At 42.3% G+C, this 20,504-nt stretch overlaps 1 protein-coding gene across 1 annotated transcript in view; it reads right to left on the bottom strand.

Moving 5' to 3' along the window:
- Positions 1-3,944: 3,944 nt before the first annotated feature.
- LOC138970668 (vesicular glutamate transporter 1-like) overlaps positions 3,945-20,504 on the bottom strand; it is a 221,942-nt gene continuing 205,382 nt past the window's right edge. Inside the window, exons 12-14 of the mRNA XM_070343138.1 lie at positions 10,538-10,683; positions 9,280-9,603; positions 3,945-9,249 (exon numbers count right to left, since the gene is read on the bottom strand). Coding sequence (XP_070199239.1) covers positions 9,151-9,249; positions 9,280-9,603; positions 10,538-10,683 — 569 coding nt within the window. The 3' untranslated portion in view covers positions 3,945-9,150. The remainder of the gene's footprint in view (positions 9,250-9,279; positions 9,604-10,537; positions 10,684-20,504) is intronic.

Genomic DNA, 20,504 nt, shown 5'->3' with positions numbered 1-20,504 from the left:
CGCCCGGGCTTGCGCGCGCAAACAAATAAATAAACAAGCAAACATACGAACAAACAACAGCAAAGCACCCGAACAATGCAGAGAAAATTATTCGACAAAAAAATGTTCGTGTCAACGCACAAACGCTCAAGGAGAACAACACGATGAGTAATTACCCGCACCTCTTCACGCATATAATTATTGGCACTGAAACTTATCGGAATAAGTTTTATGATGAACCCAGTGCTTTACACCAGTACGTTTATCCTTCACGATAATTTTTTTAAATTTTTTTTATCACGCCTAAACATTTTTAGCATGGTCAAAAACTGCTGAACAGAAACCGCAGACAAATCGAATTCTAGAAAACGCACATAGTTGTTTTTCGCCAAAGGGAGACAACATGGCACGAAGATTGATCATGATTACCTCCCGTTGATTGTTTCAGGGCACGTTTCGCTGTTCTGTGGTCTCCTTTTGCTGCTCGGTTTTACAATTTCAGTTTGCTGATCAGCTGTTAGTCAGTAAGCAGTTCAGAGACATCCTGCTTGCTGCCGCGCGAGCAGAGAATGTGTTCCCCTCTTTAGCTTCACTGCGCTGGCTGCAAAACCCCTCACGCGGAGGTGTTTTCAGATAGGCCAGACACAGGTTGTCTCGGAGATGTATGTGTCATCTTCGTATCACAACGTGAGTTTTGTCTGGGAAAAATTAATTTCACAACGATTCTTTTCCAGTAACGACCACATTAAACGAAATCCGGGAATAACTGTCGGGTTTGTTTGGGTTTTGGAGTCAATTAATACTCTTGCTATTAGTGAGGAAGGGTTTTAAACGTGTGCTCCTCGTCCGCGTGTTTCAGACACACCCATCGGTCGTGACTGGCCTATAATGTCACGTGGGAAATTTTGCCTCACTACAAGAAAGGGTATTCACTCTTTCACAACCCACACAATTGTTGAAAATTTTGAATATGGTTTGGAGCAACATGTTTACGAGTAAATAAATCAGCAGTGCTTTCTTTTTTGTTTTTGTTTGTTTGTTTGTATTATAAGCCAAAAGAGTTCGAACTGAATTCATTCGAATCAGAGATCATATTTTATCAACGCATGAATGTTTGTTCTTGTCACATCATCGGTATTTTAAAAATATTACGTGCATACATTACTGCCTTTCAAATTGTCAAAGTTGAAAAAACAAATATCTTTTTGACAGAAAACAACAAGCAACAAACGCTACTTCATTTAATACCCAAAGACGGGCTTTAAAACAAAGTGAGAGGTGTTTGTTAGCTTGACGAAGTTGCATAAGTGGAAGGGAATGGTATACATGCGCCTCATGAAAGCAGTGTGAAGCATTCAGACCTGTACAGTATGCCCAGGTGCAGGTGCAGATTTGGAACCGGTGCAGATTACCGCGTGCACATCCACATCAACACCCACACAAACGCTGGCAAAAACAGACGGACACACACAGACACACACAGACACACACACAAAACAACACAGTCACAACCCCCCTACCCATCCCTTCCATTCCAGCACCAACCCACACGCGTCGATTGATCACCGGTCCGCCTGGGACTGGGAAGAGAGTACTGTTGGTGTTGGGAAAGGGGCGGCTCGGCAGGGGTCCTTCAATTCAATTTCAGTGGCGAATGCTGTTCACGTTAATTTCATTTACCGGGGTGTGTAGCACCGCTTTTGATGAGTGCGGATGGAGATAGAATTAGGGGCCGGGGTCTGTGGCTGAGATCTGCTCGCCTTATTGGCAAGTGGCGCCCCCTCCCGGGTTCTTTTTGCCCTCTCAGGACCTCGAAGACAAATACGTTTTACCCGCAGAATCGCAAACATGTGGCATGGCGTTATCTTGTTTCTGCGGAGTTGCCTTTCCTTTTCTCTTGACGGAGATCCTTCAACGGACACTCTTCTGCGCATGTTCTGTTTTCGATTTTACTATTTTTAGGAGGGGCATTATCCCATTTTCTTTCACTTGCTCAAGCACTGACTTCATTCTTGAGACCCCTTTCAGTCGCTCAACCTCTGATTCCTTTCTTGTTGTTTTATGAGAAAATGAATCCTTGTGAACAGTTTATTGTGGCTGCTTAAATCTTATTAATTTTCTTACTTTGATATAGCCTGATACTGTTATGTTTTTATGAGAATGATTAGAAAGCTTTACTATTTATTAAACAGAGGCAAGAAGAAGTAGAAGAAAATACACACAGTTGCAATTTAACGTACCGTGCCTAAATGTTAATTCGCACCAAACGTTTTGAATCAAACATTTATGTGGATATTTGGACGCCACATGTTTAAGTGCCTTGATGTAATTCATCTGAGGCAAAGGAGCTTTTTCGATGAATGTACATTTATGTTCGTGAAAATGTCACATATGAAAATGTTTTAAATGTTGATATTTGTCATTTTTGGCTCACGTAAGTGTAGCCTATGCGATGCTAAACTTTGTCTGTCTGTGCGTGCGTGTGTGCGTGTGTGCTAGAAACTTTAACATTTCCGAGTCTATGGATAAAGTTCGCATAAGAAGATTACGTCTCGGTCAAAAGTGCTTGACGTCAATTAATGCATCACTGATGACGTCATGCCTCCCTGTAGTCTTTCTCGCGCGGTGTGTGTGTTCATTTTGTGCACATGTGTTATTGTTACTGTTTGTGTATGTGAACTCGTGTGTGTGTGTGTGTGTGTGTGTGTGTAAGAAAGAGAGACTGAGAGAGAGAGAGTGTGTGTGTGTGTGTGTGTGTGTGCCAGAGTTTGTGTGTATGTTTGTGTGTGTATGTGTGTTTGTTTGTAAAGGTGTGTGTGTGTGTCCGTCTGTCTATGTGCGTATGAGTGTGTATGACGGAGTGATTGAGTTTGTGTTACTGTTTGTCGATTTCTGACGGGAGCCTTGAAGGCTTCGCCTCTTGTTTTAATATATATTTTTTAATCATCTGCCATTCATTGACTTTTTCTGTGAGACAATAACGTGTTCTCGTGTTTTATTACCAATTCAGTGCCCCATATGGCTTTTTGACCAATCAGGACGGATTCTAGGTGACCCTCTAAATGTTATAACGTTCAGGCAGGGACCCTTTTTGTTTATCACGCTAAAAATAAACAAGACAAAGTAAAAATTTAAATCAACAATATCAGCGTGATTTATTCTAAAGAATGACACTTCAAATGCTGTCAGATAATACTTTCTTTATCTAAAAAATACCGAAAAGCGAGTTTTGTCGGTGGGTGCTTTACGGAACAGCGGCAAGGCACAACCCACCCTCTGAGTGTGCAACGACCCGCTCACTTGAAATCTAAATGATCAAAGTTCGGAAAAATGAAGTGAAGCTGTGTCACTCGCTTTACGTCAAATGTATCTTTACGTCATTTCCCATCTGTCTGGAGTCGGTTCTTAATCTGTCGCTCTCTGTTCAACAAGAAAAACCGAAGCAACCGAAACGCATGTTCAACATGGTTTATCTTGTGAGATTGTTGTGTGTCAAACGCATTTGACCTGTGAATATTCATCACGAGAATTCTTTGACTGACAGGCATAATCAGGTAGGAGCGCTCAAGTTCCCATTGTGGCTGTTCTGTCTAAATCGCGCGGTCGCTTCGAAATTTCTTTTGGTCGAAATAAACGGTAATAAAACCGTTATTTCTAATATGCTGACTGTTAGCAAATGATAACAGGCATGTCTCACAAACGATATCAGCATTCGCCTAAAAGGCTCATGCTTGATATCTTTTTTCTCGACATGCCTGTTATCATTTGCTAACAGTCAGCATATTAGAAATAACTCATAGTAAAAAGCGTGAACAGAAATGTCTATGATCGTGCCATATAATTATGAACTATTTTTAAATGTTATATGTTGTGTTGATTGTGTTGACACATTGAGTTTCTCTGGTGAGGTGATAAGCTGTTCTTGCATTGTGGAACGCGTGAAAAGACACCAACAAAACATTAAGCAGTTTCTTAACATAACTTTATTTTCACAAGCCAAATGAACTGACGGAAAGATATTCTCAAGGAAAGTGAGAACTATAACAGCTCCTTCGCATAACCAACTCCCTTTCTATCTCCTCTGAACTCAAAACATGATCAACATTCTTTGATTCAAAATTGTGACATAGATATTCTAAACTGTATAAAGAACACACAACTGTGAGACAGCATACTACTTTTCAATCTGTTTCACACAATAAAACACAATTGACACAGTTTCAAGGGAGAGTGTTCTTCACGCTCAAACGAAGTCAAAACAATATGGTTTCGACAACTTTTTTTGTTGTTAACTCACAGCACGACTAACAGGAACATATAACACGGGAGGAAAGTGTAGAAAAATCACAGGAAACAACGTTGATGTTAACACACAGAAGGAAGGAGAAAACGCAGTATTTCAACAATCAATGCACTGTTGATGTTGATGTAGTAATATCACATTTACCGCTTGATCTGAGTCGAAGAAGAAATCCTATCACAAAGTTAATCAACTACAATGTAATCAGTCTCTCTGTTTCTATAACACGGATGATCACACAAATAGTAACATATCAATAGACGACCTCCGGAAATAACTCTGTCGGGGTTGTATAGGTTGTGGGATGAGATGCGTTTGAAGACAGACTGTTGAAAGAGAATAAATGTATGTACATAATTATGATAGAATATTGATGTATGAATTGAAGAAATGTATAAGAACACAAGAATGTATGAATGACAAAGAACAAATGTTTATTGTTGAATGTTTTATGTATGTTTTATTACGGACACAAAAGCTCAGCAATGCAATTTCTCTTTTAGAGATTAATAAAGTTATTGTATTGTATTGTATTGTATTGAAGACTTTTCTTCGTTTTCCTTTTCCAAAGAAACACTGAGGCGAGCTACACGTGACACTCTAGGCTTTGCACAGTGTTTCTATGGAAACACAGGAAAGCAACTCATGCACAACCCATACAAATTTGACCTAGTTATTTCCGAACATCGTCTATAGAAGGGTTCAGGATGCACGCTTTCTACAGTCAAACCAAATGCAAGAAAATCATTCAAAACAGTTCAAACTACTCACTCAGCACTGTTAGAGGTCTATATTTTTAAGTCAAAGTGTGCACACATCAGATAAAGCGTTCATTCCTGTAGTACTTGAAAAGCTCAAACTGGCACTCACAAACACAATACAACGTGAGAGCTGTTGCCTTTACTTCGTACGCACACTCACACACGCTGTGCAAAAGCACGCCAACATGAGCAAACGCACGCAGGAGAACAAATGATGACTTCATACCCGCTATCATAGTATTACAACATCGGAGCTTTTTGAAATAAACATCGTCTGGAGGGTGTGCTACGCTAGGGGGTTTACGGTGGCTGTTTCCCTGTATACACACAATGTACACAATATCTACATCTCGCTACGGGGTTTACGGTGGCTGTTTCCCTGTATACACACAATGTACACAATATCTACATCTCGCTACTTACACAATGCACAACTGTCAACCCAATAACAACCATGAGAGAAACAGTCTTCAGTAAAGTACCTACTACTCATTGATTTAGCCAACACATCACAAGAACACGAGTAATTAGTAATTATCTGATAATCCAATCAGGCCAGGTCTCTGTAATCCAGTGAATTTGTGGGGGCGCGCATGAAGCGAGGAGGGGGGGGGGGGTGTTGAATGAAAATCTGACATTAAACCATGAAGCCAAGCATCCATAAAGCAACCCGTCCAGTTCATAACTTCTTCCCCTTTGAAACAACGGTAGTTGTGACACTCCCAGAGGAAATCTTCCCAACGTAACAGATGTAGCCTATACCATAATCGTGGCCTTCACAAAATTATCGCAAGAACACAGAGTATTCCCAGAGCAACTCACTTTCAAAATCTACATACCTACAAACATTGACTCTTCTGACACTGTGTTTTTTTCCGGAGCAAGTATCTCAGAGCATGAGTAAGTCCGAAAAAAAGGGAGAAAAAAAACCAGCAGTTGACAACATTTTAGATCTCATGTCCACTCTCTAACGCACACGCATTATAATCTACGACATGACAAATACACATTTCGCCGTGTCACTGACAAAAATCAGACCTATTTTACTACTAACAGTTTTGACGGTAAAGAAAAACATTTGTGCGGCAAATTCGTCTTACGTTGAAATTGTTTTTGCCACCACGGAGGAACGTTTTGAAAATACAGTACCCGACACAGAAAATGCGTATTATTTTCACAAACAATGACAACTAGTTTAACCCTGTGGTTTTAATATATATATTCTATTTTTCAAAAACGAAAACCTAGTGTCCCACCACACAATCATAAAGGGAGGAAAAAAATCAGAAAGCACCAAAAGTCGAGAGAAAACTGATCTCAAATGACATTGCTCAACGAATGAGTGTATCTTGTGCCATAATCGCTTGTCAAAATGACCATACAGTATTTAGTGCACGAACACAAAATGCGCAAAACATGCACATGGCTCCCCAAAGATGGTCCCGGACACCCCAATTTTAACTGTTAGGGTGTCCAAGGACCCCCTCAGTAGAACTTGAGAGGGTCCGAAGATCAAGAGACTTCTATTTTTTCTTTCGGAAGGCACGTCCTTGCCGACAGACTTCTTCTTCTTCAGCGTTCCAGAAATTTCTGGTTACGTGTGAGCTCGTTTGCCCATTTGGGTTCCCCAAACTATACTCTGAGAGCATAGTCAGCTTCACTCCGCTTTCGTTGAGTAGGCATGCTGGGTATTTTCGTGTTTCCATAACCCACCGAACTCCGACATGGATTACAGGATCTTTTCCGTGCGCACTTGGTCTTGTGCTTGCTCGTACATACGATTGGGGATTAAGTCACTAGCAGGTCTGCACATAAGTTAACCTGGGAGATCGGAAAAACCTCCACACTTAACCCACCAGGCGGCAGCGACCGGGATTCGAACTCACGACCTCCCGATTAGGAGGCCGACGTCTTACCACCACGCCACTGCGCCCGTCGCCGACAGACGATCCACGGAGCATACATATCAATGTGATACAGACTTTCGTGGCTCTTCAAAAACCCATTGTGGTCATATAGGTTAGATCAACTCTGTAAATTCGCGTCGTCACAGATCCGACGGTACGCATGATAACGGAAATTTAGTGCGTCCCTGGACCCACTCTTTTCATGTGTGGTGCGTTGCGGGACCCCAATCCATCAGTTTCTGGTACGATTTTTCAATGTTCAAGTGCGTATAGGACGCATATAGTGACGCACAGTTTGTGGAGCCCTGAATATTTGCTCACATTTTACTTTTACTTTGAATCTTGAAAAAGTTTTTAGGCAGCGGTCAAGATCAGACTCCTCACCACGATTCGGACAGTTTTCATTAATGGATAACAACAGAGCTTATCACATGTGTGTAATCAAATGTGCGATCGCAATGCATCTTTCGCTCGGAAAAAGTCAAGACTGTATTGCTGAGAAAACTACCTCCCTCTTTTCTCTCCATAAAATGGAGAAACTGCAGAAACATTCTCTCTGAAAAGAGGGCCATACAGTAAATTTAGACCATCACACGAGCCGTTATTTGTAAACATCCCCACTGAATTATAGCGTGCATAAAATGTAACACAATCACAACCGCAAACAACAAATGAACCAACCAACCAACACACTAACAAACAAAACTGACATATTCAATACAACAAGAAAAAACCAGACACTTTACTTTGCTCTGGTACACACATGCGAGTTAAAATCTTCAAATGTCTCATAAAAACTAAGATTAACATAAAAGAAAGCATACATTGTCAGATTAACAGATCCAGTGCAAACAACTGTGATATATATATATGCCCAGAAACACCCCCGCGTGCACAAAACTGCCGATAATTCAACAATTCAAAAATCACGCTGTGCTCATTTCACCGAAGACAAAAAATTAAGTGAAATGACCTACGGACACTAAGAACTCCCGTGGATTCCCTGTCACAAAGAACATCATTGTGAGACTTTGCTTGCATTTGAGCAAAGCCAGACCTTGGTACCTTGGCATTTGTTTTGTGGAATGCTTTCACGAATCAATGCTCTGTCATAACATTAAAATGGAATGTTCTCAAGTATGAGCGACTCGTAGGGTTGAAATACCCCACTGACGGTTCAGGCTATTCCAACTCATCAAAAGTCTCTTTAAAAAGTACATGAATATTACAAGTTTTAAGAATCCACCAACAAAAACCACAAAGATGAACATTCTCTAAGTTTCGAAAACGCTACGACAGTCTGACCTAACATCGAAACACACAGGGAAGCAGACTTCAGCCTCAGTGACAGCGTGTATATCTTATCCGCTCTAAACAAATCTTAAGTCATTTGTGATCTCACTTCACGGTTTAAACCGTAACAGATGTCAAAATAATTGTTCAAGTTAAAAAAAGTGAACACAATTAATAATAATACAAATAAAAATACATCTCAGGACAATAAGAGCTAGTGTCTGTACCCAGGACAAAAACGCAGGGAACATATGTTCCGGCTGCAAATTACAAACGTTCTTTTCATAAAGATGGAACATAGGCAGGATCAACAAGTTAATTATGTTCCAGTTCAGGACCCCGGCAACATGTAGAGAGCATTCTGGAAGTTCAGCTGTAACCACATTCAATTCCCTATTGTCAGTTGAGTTCAAAACTCTAGCGGCTTGGAGATACTTAGTAGACCAAACAGCCATACCCACCTTCAGTCTCTTTTGTCAGTGAGTTGAAAGTCGAGCAGCTTGCAGTTTAATGTCGAACTCAAAACAGTATGCAATGAAGATGAACGCAGTTTACAAGCTTTCTGGACTTTTCACTGTGCACCTTGCTTATTTTCGTATCTACTGTCCTGTATTTGTTGATCTTTTAGTCCCAGCATTTTTCAGAACTGTTGCAGTTCGTGTACAGTGATCCAGAGGAATCGGTATACATTTGTGGGATGTTCTTCAAGTCTTTTGTTGTTCTAGAAGTCTCGGTGTCTTCTGGATTTATTTTTGCCCCGTTTTCAAGTTTTTCCCCCAACAAAGTTCTTTTTGTCCACTGATCTACTTACATGTCTGGTGTTCTAGAAATCTCCACGTGTATAAACGTTCTAGAAATTATGCGTGAGCACAGTTCCCGAACGGTTTGAAATATTCTTTTGTGGAGCGATCTAGAAGTCGCGCTCTGAATCGCTGTTGTAATACCGTTCCTCATCCCGGTTAGGTTTCTGCACGAACTCTTGCCTGGTTTCGTAGACAGGGTTGTAGGACTGCGGTACAACCCCCATCCCCCCGTTCACGACCCCCATCCCCCCGCTCCCGCCCCACGGATCCATGCCCCCGCCCCCACCCCCTTGGTGCCTGCCGAGTACCCCGTTCATCTCCCCCTTGCTGGAACTAATGTCGTGAGCCGCTGACTCAGTGGAACCGTAAGTCCCCGGGTAGGTAAAGCCGTTGTCTTGCTGCAGGGTCTGTTCGGGTCGCCACTTGTCTTTGTTAGCGGAGGAGACAGGGGGCTCGGCCCACGGTTGCTGTTCGCCCGACGCGAAGATGGCGTAGAAGATGACTCCAGCGAAGTGGATGAGGCTGGCGATCAGGAACACTGTCTGCCACTGGCCGGCAGCCTGGGGACACAAATGATAGATAAGGGTAAGTAAATAGTCATTAACTAATTAATAGGAATAACTAAGAGTAGTTTCCAGAGACTGGAAACAGAAACTCTTTCTAAGCCACGTTCATTATCTGTATCATTAACTCAACTCAACTCAACTCAATTTTATTAATCCATATGGAAATTAAATTGTAACAATACTCATTTATAGATTATTGTCACACGTCGCAACCCAGCGGTGCGCACGATCAAGGGAAGCAACTCCACTACTGTTTGTCTTTGTGTCCGCTGAAAAGACCTTTGGGTCGAAGTATTGTGATTGTAATGTTTTGTTTCGTCATAAACTAAACGTTCCAATAAACTTACCATTCTTATTTTTGTTTGTATTCTAAATAGTCACGTGCAGATTCTGATAGGTTAATGAAGTAATAGTTGTTGACTCACTCTGTTTCCCCCCCCCCACCCCCCACTTCAAAATGCTCCTTCTCGGATATATCAAGTTTTATGTCAGCAGCGTCAAAGCACAGACATACAGATCGTTTTAAAAGTGTTTACACAAACATGCAGAGGTTTGAAAGATTTTAATTATTTAAATCAAACACATTGGGCTTGAGGTTGAATTGACTATTTATATTTTAATGATTTAAATCAAACACATTGGGCTTGAGGTTGAATTGACTATTTATATTTTCAATGTTATTTTCCAACATTTTGCCTTTCTTGCATTTGTGGAAACTCACGAAATCTGTCAAGTACTGTTCTTTCAAATGTGGAAATCCTGGTATAATGATGAGCACACTAATTCTTGAGAGAAAAAACCCAAAACCTTAATACACCCCCACAAACAAGCAATTAAAAAAATTAAGCAAAAAAAAAAAAAAAAAAAAAAAAGCGTTTTCGTTTATAATTTCGGTTAACAGGACCACGCATTGTCCGGTCTTACTGACCAGTTCATGTTGGGTCCGGCTCTCCTTGGTGATGGACTGGACGACGATGGGACACAGCATGCCGGACAGCGTGCCCACGCTGTTGGACAGACCCATCAGGATACTAGCGTAGCGCGGAGCGATGTCCAGATGGTTTACGTTGAAACCTGAAACACACAAGTTGAAGGAAGTTACAGCAGAGTGTTTCATACTTTAACACTTTCTACCACACCTATGTTGACCAAGTTTCTTTTAGCCGAGACCAGCTGTGCTGCAGCAGGTCACTCAGAGTTGTGGTAATTGTATAGTAACTGTGTATCAACACGCTGGAATGCAGGCGTTAGATGGACGTTACAGGAAGCGACTGAAGCGAACAGTCTGAGCGGATATATCCGTACATGTACCTTGGTCAGATAGAGCCATATGAGTGGGTACGGATATATTCGTACCTGGGAGACAATGAGATAAGCAAACGTAGAAGGAAATTCTGGCTGAGAGTTCCAGAATAAACACACCCTTCACGGAAGTTATTGAAGAGTGTTTCAGATATTGTAAGACATCCTGAAACATTGACGTGACAGAGATTTCCAGGCATTGTATGGCATACTGGTTTCCAAGGTTATGAAACACTGACGTTCATGAGGTTAAAATAGAATCATTTATTTGCTTCTGAAAAAAACCCACCATCAATTGACAGAAGGGCATAGCCGAAACAAGTTGTTTCATGTTGAAAGATGAAACTCAAATGTATACGGTAATAAATGTAAATAAGACAGAGTGTTCTGAACATTGTATGGGACACTGGTAGCGGGGAATCATGTTGATGTGGTTCACATTAAAACCTGCACATAGATGTTAATGGGAAAAATGAGGTGTGTTCAAGATATTGTTTGGGATACCGGCATATCATATAGCTGGGAAAAAAGGCCAGGTGGTTCACGTTAAAACCTGATAATTATAAAGATAGAGAGGAAGTTAAGGCAGAATGTTTTTGTTTCCGAAAACACAGCCATTGGCACAGTGAGAACAAGGTGTGTCATACTGAAACACGAACCACAGACTGTTAATCATATTGAGGCAGAGTGTTCCAGACATTGGATACTGGTGTAGATGGGAATAATGTTTTGATGGTTTGCATTGAAACCTAAAAAACACAAACGTAAAAGAGCAGTCTTGCAGAAATTGTATGGGACAATGGCACAGCATTGAATAATGTGCATGTGACGGACACGGGTCAACTTTATGTGCAGACCCAGAGACGGAAGCCCAGTCCCATCCCCGTGTCACCACAATGGCACGTAAAAGACCTGGGTCATTCTGCCATAAGTGCAGGTGGCTGAATACACCTAAAAACGCAGACACCTGGGTAGCGCGACTCCGTTGCTGCTAGCTTTCCACTGGGAGGAAGCGACCCAAATTTCCCAGCGATGGGACAATAAATTAATGAAAAAAATGAAATGAAAATTGAAACCTATAAACACAAACGTAAAAGAGCAGTCTTGCAGAAATTGTATGGGACAATGGCACAGCATGAAATAATGTACATCTGATTCATGTGGAAATCTGAAACAGAAGTTATAATGGAGAATGTATTTACTTGTGAAAAGTAAACCCACGGGGATACTGTTACAGCCAGGCGCAGTATCAAGTTACTTTACGCTGAAACCTGGATCACAAACGTACGGGTGTCAAGGCCTGAACAGGTCGTCATTTTCCGCCTGAGAACAGGGCACAACAGACTGCAACAACACCTGCACAAAAAACTGCGAGCCGTGCCCTCCCCCATGTGTTCCAGTGGAGACGCAGAGCAAGATGCAGCCCACACCCTGCAGGACTGCAGGAATCTCCAGCCCCTGAGGAGAGAGATCTGGACCAGGCCGACGACCCTCCACGAGTAGCTGCATGGACCTGTGGAGGCTCTACATAAGACCACCAACTTCATTTCCAGAGCTGGACTCCAAGTGTAAAGGCAAACGACAAGAAGAAGAAGACAAACGTACGGGCAAATCAAGTATGAAAGAAACCTCCAGACATATTTTGTTCACTTCTTGGTATCCCCTTGATAGATTTTGGCGTATCGGGTAACGTTTCGTACGTCTACACCGCAAAAACAATCTCATGAAGGAAACTTAAAAAAAAACTCTTTGAAAAAACACATTTATTTAAGTAAAAACCTCTTTGATTTAAAAAATGTCCTAAGCTAAAGCTAAGAATATATAAAAACTATATCCCATGGGTCTTCACCAAGGAAAGAGATCGAGAGCTCTCCTTAAAGGCATCATCTACACCATACCGTAGAGATTGTGACAAAAATCTTGGAGAGAGAGAGAGAGAGAGAGAGAGAGAGAGAGAGAGAGAGAGAGAGAGAGAGAGAGAGAGAGAGAGAGAGAGAATGAGAAAGAGAGAGAAAGAAAGAGAGAGAGAGAGTGCAAAAACTTCTGTCTTATCTCTACCACATCCGTCTTCAGGGTCCCCGCTAGCTCACGGGGCCCTTGACGGACCCAAGTCCAGCGCGAAGAGCCTGATGCCCTCAGAGTTATGATTCGCTGTCAGGATGAAGGACCTCTTGGGCCGGGTCCTAGCGTCTTGATAGATGAAGATTCTAGTCTTCAGGGATTTCCTATCGCACGCCGAAGCAGGGACAGATCTCAGAAGAATGTTTGAGGATCTTGCTTGCCCTGTCCCCCTTTTTGCTCCCGTACAGTAAGCTGATGAAGACTGAAGGATGCACGCTTATCGTGGGAAATATAATGTGTGCCTTCTTCCCCAGCGATCACATTGAGCGATGAGTGTCGTTTTGCTTTCGTCCTTTTTTGCCTGTGGGATTTGGGGCATCATAGATGGCTGCTTGACTTTTAAAGCTTATTTACAAACAAAAGATACGATCCCTTGATGCCAAAAGATGAGTTCCCAAAACACACAGTTGGAGATTCTTATAGTTTGCATGTTTGTCTACTCGTTTGAATAATGGCAACTTGACTTTTACGACGAGTTTTCTCGGGACAGAATGTTCCTCATACGCTTGAAAGTGAATGCCTCACATATCTCGCTTCATAAAGCGCTAGACGTTCACATTTTCTTCTGTTCGTGCGTCATTTCGATGTGCGTCATTTCGATGGTGGTCTTTTGTTTTGGACAGCTTATTTACAGGCTGCATTGTGTTTCACGATGAAAAAAATGGAGTTTTTATCTTAAAAACTTATTCTACATATAAATAATCTTTAACTGATTTTAAGATTATGAAAGGAGAAGTCAAATATCATAGGCTGGAAAATACTTGGAATATTCTGCTGCGGTTGATGCCGTGCCATTAAGTTTTCTTAATTATGGTTTTTATGAACCACTTTTCATGAAAAATAGCATTCACGCAAGTGCAGACGCCAACCACGGAAGATTTTGTCAACACAATCTCAAGGTTTTCTTGGTTTCGAGCGTATGTCATGCAGTGTTTTTAAAATTAAATGCTTCTTGATTCCCGAAGGTATGTGTACAATCAAAATTGCTAATTCAAACAGGCATGTTGCAAGCAATACCTATTTTAAAAGCCGACTTTAATTACTACCCAGTTTATCATCTAACACACTGTGCCTGCAATGTAATCCGTGTTTAAGGGTTGGATTGAATTCAGGAAACAATTGGAATAATGAAAACAGACATTTTAGATGTGATCGACCTTGCCGCACTCACACAGACGTCAGAATGCTCCTCAAGTAAAAGATATCTCGAGGTGCGATGATAGACGAAAGTGTTTGTCGGAATTGAGAGCAGTCCATCAAAATCAACACCAAACCAGACAGAGGCCAACTCTGGAATTGAAGTCGCTGGTAGCCTCACCCCCCACCCCTTCACCCAAGTGCACTGGAGAAAGTACTTATAATACAGACGTAAAAAACACACACAAAAAACAGACGTTCAAGTAAGAGTACAAGAACCGGAAGGATAGAAGACAGGAAAGAGACAATGGTTGAAAAGCAATAAGAGCGGGTTCTGAGACAAGATAGCGTGAATGACACGAGCCATTTCTCACCAGGCAGAAGATCAGGCCATTTCCAAAACACACAGAGAGGAATCAGCGACGTCTGCCCTCCCATCCTTGTCCTTTCACCCCTAAACCAAGTGTTACTCAAAGTTGAGGGCCTTCGCTCTATTCTCTCTGTACTACACCTACCCTTTGTGCACAGCGGAAAAGCTCCATGCCAGACGCAGACGCCAGCAGAAAGGCGCGTGGCGTGTGAACGTCAGGACTTTCAGGTCGTGTTTGTGAGCGCTCTTTGCATGCCCCATCGCCGAGCTATCGCCCGCCAAAGCAAGCTCATTTCACGAACGAACAGACACGTGACAAGGGGAGGCCACTGATGGCGCCCTGATGAACCTCCAGCGTTATCTCCCTTCGCTCGGCTTCCGCTCCTGCGCAGAGGACAGCGTCCGGTGTCTGTGGCAGAGCGAGGCGTGAAATAGAGCCATCCATCACGGCTGAAAGCTGGTGTCTTGCAGGGTCTAGCTGCGCGAGGAGGACTTGCAATCAACTAAATCAAAGATGACGGAGATTGTGCTGAAGGAAACTCGTGAATGCTATTAATGCGATTTGCTCTGAATCAGTATGGCTTGTGTGCAGACCGGTTGACATTTGGCTGCTGTTTTGATTTCAACACAAAAGCTTAGGCAGAAGATATTTCCAGCCCCCTGAAATTGTTCACTGAATGTGTTTAGAGAAGACGATACATAACGTAACTGTACGAGGACTATCCACAAAAGCTGCCCTGACTTTGTATCTTTTTTCCAATTGGTGTTCCTGATTGAATGACCCAAAATCGACCCCGGTATGACCTTTTTATTTGACAAGAGTCAAATTACGTCGTGTTTGAGCTAAAACCGGGAAGAAAGAATGCAATACCAGAATGTATAACTGTAAGTATCCTCAGACCAGAAAGAAACGCCAATATGTTCTGCAGCAATGACCTTCGAATTTATACAAGAAAACGCTAAATATTAAGGTGACACCGTCGAAACACCAGACTCAAAACAAACGTCAACTCTGCGACAAATAACCACGAAATACTAGTCCCGAAAGAAACGTATCCAATGCCGTCAAAATATACCTAGCCAAACAACAAAACAAACGCTTACTCTACAGCATAATGTATACCGTCAAAATACCAGGCCGAAAGAAATGCTTACTATACAGCCAAAACCGTTGAAATACCAGGCCCAAAATAAACGTATAGTCTACAACAAATACCGTTGAAATACCAGGCCGAAAGAAACGCTTACTCTGCAACACATATCGTCGAAATACCAGCCCAAATGAAACGTTTAGTCTAGAACAAATACCTTTGAAATATCAGGCCCCCCCAAAAAACCACGTTTACCCGAAAACAAATACCGTTGAAATACGTACCAGGTCCAAAAGAAACACTGATCTACTACAAATACCATCGAAAAAAACAACAACCAGAAAAACAAATAATCCAAAAAGAACAACAACCATTGAGCCTTCAGTCAATACCGTCGTCGGAATAACAAGCCCGAAGAAAAAACGTTTTATCTGCGGCCAATATCGTCGACTCGCATGTCACAGCGTATTGATTAAAATTGTGCCAGTTAATATTAAAACCCAGTGACACGTGTCGCGTCCAGGCAATGTTGTGACAGGACAGTGTCACGCCTTTATAGAAATATGGCAAGCGGCATTCACAATCTTCTGGTTGTTGTAAAGGGTCTCGCTTGACAGACAGACCTCTGGGATTTAAATGGCATTATTAACTGTATGCATGGGACATGTTTAGTCCCGGTTCAGAGTGCTGTAGTTTCAAAGGGCGGACGCGGAATATGAACAATTCATGATTATTTATATTCAAAATTCAATGTCTCGTGATATTTGCTTAATTTGCTAATGAAAATCATAAAATAATTCTCTGTTGATTTTGCTTTGTTTTGTTTTTTAGTTGTTTTCTTTTTTTGGTTAAGGTAAACAAGTGTATAATGAAACGAGAAAACACAATTCCGGCTTTCTCGACTTCACAGAAGTAAAATCTATTTTTTTGTCAAGGCCATTTACGAGTGACAGCACTATATCAATAAAAACAACAAAAACCGCAAAATGAATTTTGTTGACGACTGCTTCACTGGGATATAATCTAGGACAAGCAGAAGCTGAAGTGCTGATGGAAAAATGTGAAATTCTATTTAGCCCTGAACAATGAAATGTGACCATTCTCTGCAAATTTATGAATAATGTTTTCACGGATCCTATTTCCTGTAACAAGAAAAAAAATAAAATAAATAAAAACAGAAAAAAGAGCCTTAAGGACACACCAGTTCTGGGGTAACTCACAAGTATTGGTGATTTTGTTATCACACATGTGGGAAGAGTTATAAGTCTGTCCCGTCAACGCTGGAAGTAACTTGATGGTTACCAGCAGTTAAAAATTAAGAGTACCGTTAAAACTAACTAATTGACTTTTCAAAGATACAGGGGATACAATGCAGCTTGGAATCATCTTTGACAACCCTGGATAATGTCCCTTTGATGTGCGTGTGTATGTTGCAATTGTCCTCTCCGAGTCTCCCACGTGTTCCATATTAAAAGGCGCAAACACATTTTGAAAACATTTGTTAAACCATGAACATGCTCGTCGTGTACAAGTCAAGAATCGCCGACGAAAACTGAGTCTGAATGGTAACCACATGCGGTAGAGCGCATAATAGAAAGATGCAATAACGAATGTAAGTAAGCGCTCTTAACATAGACAACAGAGAAGTAAGAGCTAATGACAATCGCTTGATTAAATCCATAACTTCTTTTTCTCTCAGGTGCCGGTGTCACGATTTCATCTTTCGCCTGTGTACATATTTCCCCCTCGATTTATACTCAAGACTGAAATGTTGTTTCCTGGTAAAATTAAGAAGTGAAATTATTTATGGACGAAAAGCATGTCAGTTTCTTGCATGTGAAGAAAATTGGTGGTCAAATTTAATAGATTTCACCCCCAAAATCGAATTCTTCGAAAACGTGTACTGAGTGGTTACGTCCCTTGAGTAAAAAGGAAAACATTTTAGGATGAATCAAATTTCTAAGTTAAATAAAACAAATTGGTTGGACAAATTTGGCCCCATGAATGTAAGGTACACAAGGTCGCTCATCAGTACTATCGAAGGGTGTTTTTGTGTTCAGTGTAGAGTTTATACTAGATCAACGAGGCCGAGAAGCGAAATATCAACACGGCGAAAGATGAAAACGTCACACCGGTACCGCAGTGTAGAGTTTATACTAGATCAACGAGGCCGAGAAGCGAAATATCAACACGGCGAAAGATGAAAACGTCACACCGGTACCGCAGTGTAGAGTTTATACTAGATCAACGAGGCCGAGAAGCGAAATATCAACACGGCGAAAGATGAAAACGTCACACCGGGAGAATGGTTCCGCAACGTGAAGCGTCTGGTCTCTCACCTGTGCTAAAAATAGTCCTTCCGGGATACAAGTCAGGTAGAACTGCTGTACTTTAACTTCTTTTGCTGAAGATCGTGCGACAACAAGTCAAATCCGCGCTATACTTCCCTTTGCTTTGTACCCCGCAGTGAATCACGTCGATCGACTTGTGACGGGAGTGAATTGGTCGAGAACACTGCCTTGGAGCTCTTACTTACTGTCTAGTTACGGAGTGCTCACTCCCCTTTTATTATTCAATCGTGAAAGTCAGTCTGACTTTGTTGCCAGTCTGCCCTGGCTATTCAGCCGCTACATTGCAACATCCCTTTCAAGCCCCCCCCCCCCCCAAATTTAAGACTTCCTTCCCTTTAAGACCCTGTTTTCTCAGATTTCCTGTTCATAACTTCTGTAAATTTACCCACATTTTGAGATTCCCTCCTTTTTGAGACCTGATTTTCTCAGATTGTTGGGAGGTCTTGACTGTGGGGGCGGGGGGGTCAACTACGAATTGCACTACGACAGGGCGACAGCTAAACTTCAAAGCAAGGGGGAAGAGGACGCAGTACTTCCAATCCTCCCACAGACAGAGAGCTAGCTGGGAGAGTTAGTACTTGCGTTCTCATAGAGACACAGAGCCAGGAGAGCCAGGACTGATGATGAAGTGTCTTAGAGACGAGCGAACGCTGAAAAAGCTTTCAGATGGGATAAGAATCTGTCCATCGATTCCCCCAGCGCCAACAGGAAGAGTGTGAGGCTTTCAGGCTGCACACATCTTGCGACGACATGGCCCGGTCATCGCTAAACAGCTCAATTGTCAACGAGCCTCCATCCGCGGGGCTTTCATTCGGCGCCCATGTTTTCCAGGCCCGATTTTCTGGACCGGGGGAATGAATAGAAAGGCCGCGACGAGGGGGAGAAGTGGCAAGGACAACATTGTAATCTGGCTGCAATCTGCTGAGAGAGAGAGAGAGAGAGAGAGAGAGAGAGAGAGAGAGAGAGATATAGAGAGAGAGGGGGGAAGAGGAGAGAGAGGGACACAGAGAGAGAGAGAGAGAGAGAGAGGGGGAGAGGAGAGAGATGGGGGACAGAGAGAGAGAGATCCCTCTTCTCAGACAGCAAGAAAGAGAGAGAGAGAGGGACAGAGAGAGAGACAGAGCGAGAGATAGATATATAGATAGATAGATAGAGAGAGAGAGAAAGAGAGAGAGAGAGAGAGAGAGAGAGAGAGAGAGAGAGAGAGTGTGTGTGTGTGTGAAAGAGATCGAGAGAGAAAGAGAGATAGAGAGAGAGAGAGTTCTTCTTTGAGAGATAGAAAGAGATAGAGAGCCCTCTTCCCAGAATCAGAGAGAGAGAGAGAGAGAGAGAGAGAGAGAGAGAGAGAGAGAGAGAGAGAGAGAGAGAGAGAGAGAGAGAGAGAGAGAGCCTTCTCTCAGAATCAGAGAGAGAAACAGAGAGAACCCTCTTCACAGTCTAGGGGTTCCCTGAGCCCGAGCCCTGAGGGCGGCAGGGAAAGCGAGGAGCTGATATTGAACGAGCGGCGCAACGGTTCCGACAACCGACTCCAACACTGCGCAAACACGCCCTTTAGAAAATGACTTCCCTCTTTAACCATCCATTCCCTGGCCGATACAGAAGGGGGTAGCTCGCCCAGCTTTATGGAAACATTAGTTCCAGCGGCGCAGTTTACAGGCCCCTGTGATTGCGGACCCCTGTCCGGCTGACCTGTTGGGGCAACGGGGCATAGGGCAATTCCTGTGTGGAGGAATGGGGCACAGCCCTTTTTGCACTAAAAAACAATTTTGTCTTTTTATAATTGCATTTAGACGTCTGGGGCAACATTTTGTTTTGTTAAGTTAGTTTGGCCTCAAACGGCGAGGTCATGTTTTCTTTGTAACCTCTACGCATTTTTCTGGTCCTTCTCGCAGAACCAGCTCAGTTCGTCATCTCTATCTTTGCCAGGCTTTTACGTGGAATAACCCCATCCTTCCACTTGGTCACATACCAAACATGAATAACCCCATCCTTCCACTTGGTCACATACCAAACATGAATAACCCCATCCTTCCACTTGGTCACATACCAAACATGAATAACCCCATCCTTCCACTTGGTCACATACCAAACATGAATAACCCCATCCTTCCACTTGGTCACATACCAAAAATGAATAACCCCATCCCTCCACTTGGTCACATACCAAAAATTAATAGCCTGGGAGCTTTCGGTGCACAGATGGAAGTGTTTAATTACCTAAAAGTCACTACTGGGTTTTTAAGAAATGAATTCATCAAAATATTCAAACTCACCTCAGCAAGCTAGCAGTCAAGTTTTTTTGTTTGTTGTTGTATGTGACCAAGTCGATGGATGATCTTATCCCTTGTTAAAGCAAACGTACAGCCATTTACTTTAACAGCATTAACCTTAAAATTAATATTAAAAGTCCTACGGTTTTAAGCCATAAAGGACTTGAGTGTTTGTCCGCTTTAACAGCATTCTTTCACAAGCAGATTATGAACAGTAAGCATGAAAGCTCCATAAATGGTGTCAACGTGTGGT

This window comes from Littorina saxatilis, linkage group LG7 (genome assembly GCF_037325665.1).
Source record: "Littorina saxatilis isolate snail1 linkage group LG7, US_GU_Lsax_2.0, whole genome shotgun sequence".
NCBI lineage: Eukaryota > Metazoa > Mollusca > Gastropoda > Littorinimorpha > Littorinidae > Littorina > Littorina saxatilis.
The sequence above is the reverse complement of the archived record's forward strand: the minus strand, read 5'-3'. Positions and strand labels throughout refer to the sequence as shown.